Source organism: Xiphias gladius, chromosome 6 (genome assembly GCF_016859285.1).
Source record: "Xiphias gladius isolate SHS-SW01 ecotype Sanya breed wild chromosome 6, ASM1685928v1, whole genome shotgun sequence".
NCBI classification, from domain to species: Eukaryota; Metazoa; Chordata; class Actinopteri; order Istiophoriformes; family Xiphiidae; genus Xiphias; species Xiphias gladius.
The window spans coordinates 115,830-127,920 of record NC_053405.1 but is presented as its reverse complement, the minus strand read 5'-3'; the positions used below and the strand labels follow the sequence as shown (position 1 = coordinate 127,920).

The 12,091-nt window shown below is 40.4% G+C and overlaps 1 protein-coding gene across 2 annotated transcripts in view; it reads left to right on the top strand.

Annotated features, from left to right (window-relative positions):
* Positions 1-8: 8 nt before the first annotated feature.
* Positions 9-12,091, top strand: part of wdr18 (WD repeat domain 18) — a 44,168-nt gene continuing 32,085 nt past the window's right edge. The window contains exons 1-4 of one of the 2 annotated variants that reach the window (XM_040127893.1): positions 9-291; positions 2,792-2,902; positions 3,357-3,490; positions 7,474-7,615. In XM_040127893.1, the coding sequence (XP_039983827.1) occupies positions 82-291; positions 2,792-2,902; positions 3,357-3,490; positions 7,474-7,615 (597 nt within the window). In that variant the 5' untranslated portion in view covers positions 9-81. The remainder of the gene's footprint in view (positions 292-2,791; positions 2,903-3,356; positions 3,491-7,473; positions 7,616-12,091) is intronic. The other variant, XM_040127892.1, reaches the window with a different exon arrangement.

The window sequence follows — 12,091 nt, the reverse complement described above, 5'->3', positions numbered from 1 at the left end:
AGCGGGCCCCGGATATTACGTAGCGGTGCTGCCAGCAGACAGCAGGTTTTCCCGCGTGTTCGGTTCGTCGTTGGAGCCGACATGGCGGCTCCTCTGGAGGTAATAGTGAGCAGCGACTCCGGTTCTCAGCTGTGGAACAGCACTGTGTTCGACCTTCACAGCGGCTCCAGTCTGCTGTCATACCGTGGAGGGAACAGCTCGGCCCGTACGCTCACCGTGCTCCGCGGGGAGTTCCTGCTCTCCGCCCAGCTCGGCAAAAACTTCGTCAACGTCTGGGAGATCCAGAGGAAGGTACGCACCGTCTCAGCTGAACACACCTGGAGACACTTGAACACACCGTCCTCTGCGGACGGGGAAAGCCCAGAGTCGCTAATGAACCAAGGCAAACCATGACCGAACCGCGTTAAAAAAAATGTCATTTTAAAAACCCAGCTTGCCTTCAAACACAGTTACACCTTAAAAACAAAATGTCGCCGTATTACAAAACCACCAGACCTGCCACTTATTTCGGGGGAAAAAAATAAGTTAACTTTATTTTAAATCGATCTGTTGTGATGAATTCATGCCGCTCGCCGCCGCCGTCCTTTGTCAGCTTGGGTTGAAGGAGTGAGGACCACCGGGTGGAAAAGTAGTAAAGGTTCACGTTACGTGCAGCTGGGGGCGGGGTTATATTCACGCCGAATTAGATATCTGCCTTTGTCTACATGAAGTAATATCTCGAAACTAATCTGTGGTTATGTTCGGTGGCCGATAAGCAAACGCAGTATAAATGAACAGATTTTTGAATGAAAGTTTGTTTGTCTCTGCGCCTTGTCGTGACACAGGCTCTCAAAATGCGGTGTGTGTTTTTGTATTATGTTGTGGTTTCACTGTGTTCATACAGATGTTTAGATTTACCTTGATAACGTAACTCTGTTCCCCTGCATCTGCTTTCTTTTTTTTTTTCCTTTTTTTAAAATTGAGTTTAAAACCCTTTATTTTTGAAAGGGAGATGTTTTAACTGGGGTTTGTTAAAAATTAAAACAGAAAACATCATACACATCCGAATAAATATAATTTATTGATCGTTTTGTGTATTGAATGTGTTTAAATGTTACGTTCCTGAGTTTACAGCATTGTTAGTTTATTATATACAGTGACATATGGCAGATTAAACATTTCTTTAATAATTAGGGAAAAATTGTTTTTTTTATTGCATCAGGCTTCTTTAGATTCATGTTAAAATGATGAAAAGAATGTTTCCTCTTTAACTTTATGCCTATTGGAAATCAGTTCATCTTTTACTCACTCAATTATTTACAGTAACAGAAATTTCACCAGGGTCCCAAACTTTTTCATGCTATTGTAAACGAAAACTTTTTTATTTCTATCTTTTTCAAAAAAAACAAAAAAGGAAAAAGGCCCGGAACAAAAGTTCAATCTCCCTGCATGGTCAGTACTTGGTAACGCCTCCTTTGACAAGTATCACAAGTATCTTGTAATGCTTTTTGTAGCAGCGAAGAGTCTTTCAGTTCTGGTTTGGTGGACTTTCGCCCATTCTTCCTGCTAAAGGCTTCTAGTTCTGAGAGATTCTGGGTCCATCTTGCCTGCACTGCTCTTTTGAGGTCTATCCACAGATTCTCCAGGATGTTTAGGTTGGGGGACTGTGAGGGCCATGGCAAAACTTTCTGCTTGTCCCTCCTGACATAGTCCATTGTGGATTTTGAGGTGTGTTTAGGATCAGTATCCTGTAATAGAAGCCATCCTCTTTTCATCTTCAGCTTTTTTACAGACTCTGTGATGTTTGCTCCCAGAATCTGCTGGTATTTAATTGAAAATCCATTCTTCCCTCTACCAGTGAAACGTTTTCTGCAACACAAGCCCAAAGCATGATGATCCACCCCCGTGCTGAACAGTTGGAGAGGTGGTGTTCTCATGAAACTCTGCTCCTTTTTCCTCCCAAAATGCATCAGGCTTGTTGAGATGTTCCTTTGCAAACTTCTGATGCTGCATTTTGTGGTGAGGACGCAGAAAAGGTTTTGTTCTGATGACTCTTCCATGAGGGTCATATTAGTGCAGGTGTCGCTGCCCAGTAGAACAGCGCACCACCGCCCCAGAGTCTGGTGAATCTTCCCGAAGGTCTTTTGCAGTCAGGCGGGGTTTTGATTTTCCTTTCTAGCGATCCTCTGAGCAGTTCTCTCTGTAAGTTTTCTTGGTCTTCCAGACCTCAACTTGACCTCTATCGTTCCCGTTAACTGCCATTTCTTACATTAGGAACTGAGGAAACAGCTTCCTGAAAACACTTTGCTATCTTCTCCTGCTTTGTGGCCATCAGTTATTTTAATTTTCAGAGCTAGGCAGCTGCTTAGAGGAGCCCATGGCTGCTGATTGTTGGAACAAGGTTTGAGGAGCCAGAGTATTTATAAAGCTTTGACATTTGCATCACATGGCCTTTCCTAACAATGACTGTGACCGAGCCACAGCCCTGACAAGCTAATTAAGGTCTGAGACCTTGGTAAAAGTTCTCTGAGAGCTCAAATCTCTTGGGGTGCTCAAACTTTTGTATGGTTCTCCTTTCCTTTTTTTCACTCTAAACTTGTACAAAACCAAAATAAAAGACTAATCTGGTTTAAAATGTTGAAAAGAAATGTTTCCTCTTTAACTTTATTCCTTTTGGAGATCAGTTCATCTTCTACTCACTCAACTATTCACAGTAACGGACATTTTGTCCAGGGGTGCCCAAACCATTCATGCCTCTGTATTTTTATATCATAATACACCATTGTTAAACAGGACTTCTTGTGTGTTGCAGGATCAGCTGCAGCAGAAAATCGTGTGTCCAGGTGTTGTCACCTGTCTGACTGCTTCACCCAATGGACTCTTCCTTGCTGCAGGAGTTGCTGACGCTGTTTACCTGTGGGAGGTTAGTCAGCTCAGGCTTTTTGCTTCTTCTGTGGTTTTATTTAGTTATGTCCATAAGTATTTGGACAGTGAAACAATTTTCTTAATTCTGCCTCTGTACATCACCGTAATAGATTCGAAACGAAGCCATAAAGATTTGAATGAAGTTTAGAATTTTAGCTTTACTTCAAGCGGTTTAACAAAAATATCACATTAACCGTAGAAACTACAGCCATTTTTATACATGGTCCCTCATTATAAACTTAACTGTGTCTGTTGTGGTTTTATCATTATTTTATCTGAACAATCTTTTTTTTTTAAAAATTTATTTTCTGTAGTTTTTGTAACTTAACCTCTGGTTTCCATGGTAACCTGTTTCAGTAGCCGATTGGTGATGAGTAAGTGTTTCTATAAAATGTGTCCTGTACAGAGTTTGAAAACAGAGCTATTTCAAACTGTGTCTCTAATTGGTTTAGGTGTGCACAGGTAAGCTGCTGTCTGTCCTCAGCCGTCACTATCAGGACGTCACCTGTCTGAAGTTCACAGATGACAGCAGCCATTTTGTTTCTGGAGGAAAAGACAACCTGGCTCTGGTGTGGAGTCTGTGCAGGTAACACGCACCTCGACACTCCTGAACACACACAGACAAACCTGAACGCTCCAGATTTCAAAGCTGAAATCAAACATAGATGGAACAGATTGAACGTTTTCCACTGCAGTCAAAATGATTATTAAACTCAGAAAAACTTAATATAACAGCATTAAATAACATGCAGTTTTAATCAGTTTCAATTGAATGTGTTAATGTGAATGTGTTAATGAGAAAACGTTAATGAGAACATGAGAACAAGCTATAGGTTTGGCCCCTTTCGGTTTGGTTCCTTTTAGTTTGATTGACATGAGACAAACATGACATTTAAAGTAAAAACAAACTTCAAGTTGTCCCAGTGTCCATTGGAGGGGCACTGTTTATGCTGAGAGTGGACAGGTGAGAACACCTGATTACTCAGTCTGGTCACTAATGAGACTCACTGAGTTCTTCCGTCAGACTTGAGTGATGTTTAATCTTTACTGAAGAGTCCATCAGTCCAGTCTGTCCCTGTCCTCTGATACCGAGTCTCTGTACTCACGGGAACATTCATACAGCTGAAATTATTTATTTATATTATGATTAATAATATTTGACTTGGCTCAGCATCATTGGCATGCAATTAAGGAGGTCATGGTGGGTACACAAGGATCTCCTTTCACTCCCTCACGATAAAGCTGTCATACTGAATTAAACAGAATGTCAGTGTGAGGAACACACCCGCTACCAGGAAAGACCAGCTTTTAGCACGACAGAATCCTGGTGGGACAACAGGGTCAACAGACACAAGGCAAATGGTAGAAGTAACAATCAAAATCTCAACAGAGTGAAAATGAGTTTCATTCTACAATGGCAGAGCAGTAAGACCTCATCTCTGGCTGATATTGACTGTTTGCTTCCCATAAGAAAGTAACATCAAAAGAACTGTAATGTATCATCTAGTTGCAAAATTTTCCTGTCACTAGGGACTCACCCACACACACACACACACACACCCACACACCCACACATAACACATTGAATCCTGCTGACCCCCCCTTAGTGGTTCTGCAGCTGGAGGGGCCCAGGAGATTTTTGTATCACATTCATGTATTCCTGGATGTGTTTATATAAAAGGTACAACCGAGGGTTTGTGAGAAATAGTATTTTTATGTAATTTTTAAAATGTCTTTCATAGTGTTTTATGGCTGTGATTTCTGAACTCAAATGCAGAGTCCGAGAGAAAATTCCTCACAGAGATATTTAAAATATTATATGTTCTAAAATCTTAGCAACAGAAAGTACTGACAGCTCAGGCTTTGGATAAAATATACATATTAAGAAATATACGAGGCCGAGGTTACTGACGACATTGTATAGTGTATTTCTGCTGTGTGACCATACTGCCATCTAGTGACCACGTATAGTTAGGCCTCCGTAATACAAGTCTATGTTTAGTGCCTATCTACAGTTTCATTTGATTGTTGTGTAATCGCCATTTCATTTATTAATAGTGTCAGAGACCATTTATTCTCTTTTTGGTCAATTAATCATTTGCATTGTGTTGAAGGTTTTGAATGATGCACAATCATGAAATCCATGCTTGTATTGTTCATTTTCTTTCATTAATAGTCATTTATAGACAGGTGACAAATTAAAGGAAAAACCTGAACAAATAAGTGGAGAAACAAAACTCCATCACCAAAACACCAAATGAGGGAATATCTTTTGGAAGAATGGTGTTCATCCCTCCAGTAGAGTTCCAGAGACGTGTAGAATCTATGTCAAGGGGCATTGAAGCTGTTCTGGTGGCATATGGTGGCCAACAACTTACTAAGACACTTTGTGTTGGTTTTTCCTTTAATTTTTCACCCATTTGTAGTTTGATATATAGTTTTTGTTTTAGTGTTTTAATGGGTCATGGTGGAAGATGAATATGCAACTTTTGCGTGTGAACTAAATTCAAATTTTTATAGAGGAATTATTCTCTTCTCTAGTTGAAACAAAGGGAGGATAGAAGAGCCCCAACTAGCGGTAACAACCGTTACCATACCTACGATGCACCCATCATCCCTCAGGGTTTGTGGCTTTATGTCTTTTGTTCTTTCTTTTGCCATGTAAAGCCCAGAGCAGCTTTTCCCCCTTCTCTAATGTGCAAATTTTTTTTTTTAATTTTAAAAGCCAAGTTGATATAAGCCTAAACCAGGAGAGGTGAAGTGCATTAGAACATAATTAAATTTTTTAGATACCACTTACTGCTTTGCTTGAAGATTTTTGAAGGTTTTTGTGTTGTGCGTCCAACGCTATATCCTTCCAAAATTATCTAGCGAAAGTTAAGCACAGTGAGTAGGCAGTTATTTCACCATCAACGCCCAAGAGATCCATGCAGGCTTTACTTCTGCCCTGGCTGCCTACACAACTACAACCAACTGTGTATCAGAGACTGTGTATCAACGGAGAGAAATCTGCTGGCACACTCCCCGTGATGAACAGCTGAGATACCACTGTTGAGGCCCATTGCCTAGCAACCACACGTTTGCCTCAAGGAAGACACCTGGAATCCGTTGTGAATCTTCCTTCCTGGTCACGACTGGATTGATGTCGAAATAATACCTTTTAATCCATACATTTCATTGTAGATATCTAGTATTAGTTATTAGTAAGGCCATAAAGTAGGTAATCACATACTCTATCACCATTGCCCAATTCATTGCACAGTTTTCTTTATCATCCACATATCAGTATTGTTTGTTGGCTCCACTTTGACCATTACCACGTGATTATCAGTCATGTAATTTATTCTGTCAGTAGATGGTAGGTTAATAAATATTCTCAGTTAGATCAAGTCGTTGTCCTGCATAGTCCTTTGAAGTAAAGATGGAGATCACTTTAATGGATAAGTCATGGCTTCTCATATCAGACTGATTAATTGGATTCACTGAATTAATTTGCTTATTAATTTTCCTCTTAGGAGGTGGTGACCCCAAAAGGAGTCTAAACTTTGTGCTCTCTGATTGGTCAGTTCATGTTCCTGTCAGTCCAGTTTGTGATTCTGTTTCTACACAGAAACCAGGGTACTCATCATTGACATTGTGCATCCCCTAGCCCCTTACCCTAAAACTCAACCATCACAACTGAATGCCCACCCCTAACCTAAACCTAATTCTATCCCTAAAGCTAAGTCCTGACCCTCAAACAGCCCCACAAAGCTGTCAGACCCCACAAGTTTAGTGGGCCCCCGGTTTTTGAATATAGTAAAACAAGCCCACGGTTCTTCTGTGGATTTAGGCTGTCTGTCGCTTCGGTCTCTGCATGTAATCCCAGACTGACTCCATGATGTTGAGATTAGGGCTCTGTGGGGGCCAGACCATCTGTTGCAGGACTCCTGGCTTTTCTCGTCTCTGAAGATAGTTCTTCATGACTCTGGCTGTATGTTTGGGTTTGTTGTCCTGCAGCAGAATGAATCTGGGACCAAACATTTGTGTCCCTGATGGGACGGATGATGGAGAAGAGTTTGAACATTTGAAGTGACTAAACTTTTCCAGAGTCATTCACATCAGTACATCTGAGCATGTAATGTTCTCACTGTCAGTATTTAAAACCTGGACCCAGTCCTTAAAGAGATGGACTACTTTCTCTGAGCTGTGTGTGTTTAAGAGTAACAGACCAGACTTTCTGCTGGGTCTCCTTTGGTTTTTGAATCTAAGTTATGGATGTGGTCTGAATCAGGTTCAGTAAATCATGTTTTTCATTCAAGATCTTTCTCAGACTCAGGATTTCCTTTAGTCTTCTGTTACACAAATATTCTCACCAATGAAAAAGGCAGAAAACAGTTTGTCTTAAACAGAGACTGTAAATAAGACTGTATCAGAGATTGTTAACATCAGTTTCCTCCAGAACCTCCCTGAATCATATAATTTGAGTGTTTTCTGAAGGAGGTTTTGAGTGTGGAAACCAATGTGAGGATGTTTCGCTGTTCTTAATCGACGAACCGTTTCCTGTGTGTGCGTGTGTATTTGTTTCAGTGTGATCCAGCTGGATTTAAGCCATGCACCAGATCCTCGTCATGTCCTGTCTCGTCACTCTCTACCAATCACAGACCTGCACTGTGGCCTGATGGGAGCTCAGGCCAGAGTTGCCACTGCCTCCTTAGACCAGACTGTGAAGGTAAGACTCTAACACCTGCACAGGTACCACTGCTTGAGTCTGTAACACCTGGATAGCAGAGCTGCACCAGCTGACCGTAACAAACATTTCATTGATATTTTTTTAAGTTCAGGGGAAAAACTGACCAACTTTTTTTGAAGGGGGGGGTTCAAATAAATTTTATTAGATTAATTCAGCTACATGTTTACAACAGGGTGAGGGTGGGGTAGAACAGGTAGTGTTGACATCGCATCCAGTGGATGCCTCACCTGAGGGGGCGTGGCCTCAGGAAACCTGCTGCTTTTAGAACCAAGGATATGTGCTCAGTAGACAGGTGGATGTTTACCTGGATGTTCAGGTGAGTCTGACAGAAAGAGTTTAGTATTCAGAGACACAGGAGGGTTAGTTTCTATTAAAGTCAGAGCTAACACTATATTCTGTTGAGCAGAACAAGCCACTGTGAGTAATAACAGTCAGTAACGGTGATGCAGAGACGAGACGTCTACTGCAGGTAAATCTGCAGAGACGCCTTCATACAATAAACACTGAGAACACACAGGAAACAGTGAGAGTTGTATAATGTCCTTAAACCGGTTTCCAGATCATTTTCTCCATCAGAAAACTGTCAATTCTGGATCTTGGAATAAAAGAAACTGATGTAAACATAAACCTAAACAATCAGAATTACAGTCGCTGTTGAACAGACACACACACACACACAGTTCCACGCAGTTACTGCAAGTTCCTTCAAATTAAAAGCTTATAGTGACCTTTAGAAGTGACCGTGTATCAGCAAAGAACAAACACACACGTGTCTGCCTCAGATAACACTGTTAAATATTCTGCTGATAAAATGAGGAGAAGCAACATTTATCTGATCATCAACAACAAAATATCCATCCTAAAACTCTTTCAGTCGGTTTATTGTGTCTTTGGGTTTGGCATCATGTTTAAACCACAAAAACCTGCTTGACTTTCTATCAACTCTGAGAGCTCGTGTCACATCACAAAAACTCTGTCAAGTTCACACAGTCAAAGAGACGTTAAATGTAAATGCAAATCATGATATCAGTAAAGTAGACAGGTATAGCAGGATCGTAGTGTTCAGCACAGCTCAGAACAGAGAGTGCACACGCTGACCATCACTGAGCTGCTGCTTTAATACAAGTTCCAAATAAAAACCAGAGTGAATATGTGACCAAAACTCCACCCTTAAGGGACATATTCACAATTTTTACACTTTGTCTAAAAACAATAGTCAGTTGAAATATGAACATAATTAATTTTTCTTTGTTTTTTTTTGTTGCTGAGTTAGATGTGTCTAACTCAGACTGTTGATGCCTTTATTATAATACTATTGACTTCAGATAAAATTTAGAATATATTTCTCAGAGAATGAGGACTGTGGAATTTGTCTCCATCACTTCCATCAGAAAAATGTTGTGCAGAGAACTGTTAATGTCCAGTATGAACAGTAGGAAAAACCTCTTCACATGTTAATACATACCTACCTGCCATTTTACCTTTGCACCTTATGACAGTTGAGGCTGTAGAACCACTTTAACATAAAATCTGCATGACAATGGCGACGACAATAATGCTAACATTGATGATAGAGCGTCCTAGTAGCCAAATAGTAACAGCAAAATCACGTAGCTGCTTAAGATGATTGTCTAATATGGTTGAATAATAGCCGCCCCCTCAATTTTGTCCCCTTGCTTATCTTATGCTTCGAAGCAGGGCCAACTTCAAGTATGTCCTTCAGAAATGTTGATGCTGTGAAGGGCAGATGCTCTACCATAGCACATCTCAATCCTTCTGGACTCAGGTTTGTTCTTTCCAACTCAGTGGCCGGCTGCGACAATACAATTTCCTACTTGAAATTGTTACTAACCTCTAGCATGAGGAGATTGTGAAATTCCCTGAATTGAATGTAGATTCTTCAGATATGCTAATATCTGTCCCTTCAGTATTTGAGGTAATTGAGTTTCTGCTAAACGGTATGGCATGTGACACAGAGGGAATCACTGCTGGGCACCTGAAGGATGCCGAGCCATGGCTCTGCACTCTTCTAGCACTGATATTTACTTCAGTGCACAGTTATGTCCCCTGTAAAATGATGAGTGGTACTTGTGCCAATTGTGAAAAATCAAAAAGATTTGAGTTTGAGTATTCAGTCATCATAGCGAGTCTGGTGTCTGTTTGTAAGTTGATTGATAGGGGTGCCCCCCTTTTCATCGTCCATACATTGCTGTATTGGTACAGATAGCAGAAATTTTGTGTATGATGAGGCAGTATGTTTTCGGATTTTGTCACTGTAACTAATGTTGTACTGCACAGTCAGAGCTCGTCACATTTACTGATTAACTTATATGTGGGCGATCTCAGTCACAAATGAAGTGAGTCAGGAGTCACTTGCCACATTGGGCAAATCCCCATTAGTCACCTGTTTTATGCAGATGACATACATTTTCTGCCCCTCAGCAAAGGTACTTCAGCAACTCTTTCCGTTTGTGGACATTTCGGTCATTTGAACAAAGTTATGTTTTGTGAAACTAAAACTTGTTGCATTTATTTTCCGTCTCCTGGACTTGCCTTCACTGTATAATAGTAATTTGCATTATGTCAATTTCACTAACTACCTTAGTCATGTGATTACGAATTCTATGTGATGACAGTTTAATTAAGTGCCAGAGTTGTTCCTTGTACATCAGGGCTAATACAATTTTGTGCAGGTTCAGGTGCTGCTGCAGGTGAAGCGAACTGTCTTCGGGGCCTGCTCTGCAGCCTATACATAAAAACTGCTCTGGATTACAAGTAGCGTATAATAATGCATTTCGTATACTGTTCACCTTGCCAGGCCAGTGTAGCTCCAGAGAGACGAGAAGGTGCTGACTTTATTCAGGGACAAACTGGACCTGGATCCCCACACCATTGGGACTGAACGAGTTCAAAGTGTTAGAAAAGTGTCTAAATTGGCAAATGGCATCCCCGGTAGACCTAGATAGCTAATAGTGAAGTTTCTAAGGCTCAAGGACAGACAGAGTTTTGGGCATTGCAAAAAAGCTGAAAGATCAAACATTTTCATAAATGAGGACTATCCTGATTCAGTTTGGCAGAGGAGAAAGGAGCTGCTTCCTAAGATGCAAGTTGCAAGGGCAAGAGGGAACATTGCCTCTCTAAGGTTAGCTTATCTTCCACAAATGGCATTAAGGAGAAAGAAAGGGAACTTCTAACCTAGGATGTGAACAATACACACAAACACATACACAATATATAAAGGTAAAATTAGGGTCTAAAACATTTCCCGCCACATGCCTATTGCTGCTTTGCTTCCGAAGAAAAGTTTGAAGATTGCTCACTTGAATATTTGTAGTTTAAGGAACAAAAGTGTATGAAATGACCGAGTTAAAATCTTTGCAATATCTGAAACCCATTTGGATGAGAGATTTTATGATGAAGCTGTGTGCATACAAGGTTATAATCTATACAGAAAGGACAGGACCATGTATGGGGGGGTGTAGCTTTTTATGTTCAAAATCATAGTCTGAAAGTTAGGGAAGATATTATGTGTAATGAAATTGAGGTATTATGGCTTCAAGTTAACTTACCTCACATTAAATCTATTTTAGTGGGCTGCTGCTATAGGCTGCCAAGCTCAAACCATAATTATATAGACAGTATGAGTGAGATGCTGGATAAAGTATATGAATTGAATATGGAAGTTGTTTTTACAGGAGACTTACATAACGAGTCTCCTGTAATTATCCGTAATTGTGCCTTAAAACATCAATTGGTTACCATAACCGACGCATGCTGTTTGAAACAAATGGTGACACAACCAACTAGATTAAGCATTAACAACGAGGGTATCAATACATGATCTTGTATCGATCATATTTACCTGAATGAAGATGTTTTTTATACCAAGTCCGTATCAGTCCCAATAGGTTGTAGTGATCACAATGTAGTAGTGAATGCCAGAAAAAGTAAAATACCCAAAGCCAAGCCAAGAGTTGTGTATAAAAGGTTCTATAGGAGGTTCTCTCAGGATGCTTTCTTAGAGGATGTCAGTAAAGCTATATAAGCTTATTACCAGCACTGAGTAAGATCTTTGAGAAGTCACTATTTGAGGAAATAAAGGAATACCTCTCAGAAAAAAACTTCCAGCATGCTTACAGAAAGGGACACTCTACACACACTGCTCTTGTGCAAATGACAGATGACTGGCACAGAGATCTGGACAACAAAATTATCCGTGGAGCAGTTCTATTAGATTTTACAGAAGCATTTGACGTTATTGATCACAAGCTTCTTCTTGAAAAACTTGAATGTTATGGATTTAGACCATCTGCAACTGCCTGGATGGAAAGCTATCTGGTAAATATATGTCAGTCTTCTTTAATCGAAATTACTTAAACAGTGTGTGGAATGTGGTGTTGCTCAAGGGAGCTGACTAGACCCACTGATGTATCTGAAGAGGGAGCTAGATTCTAT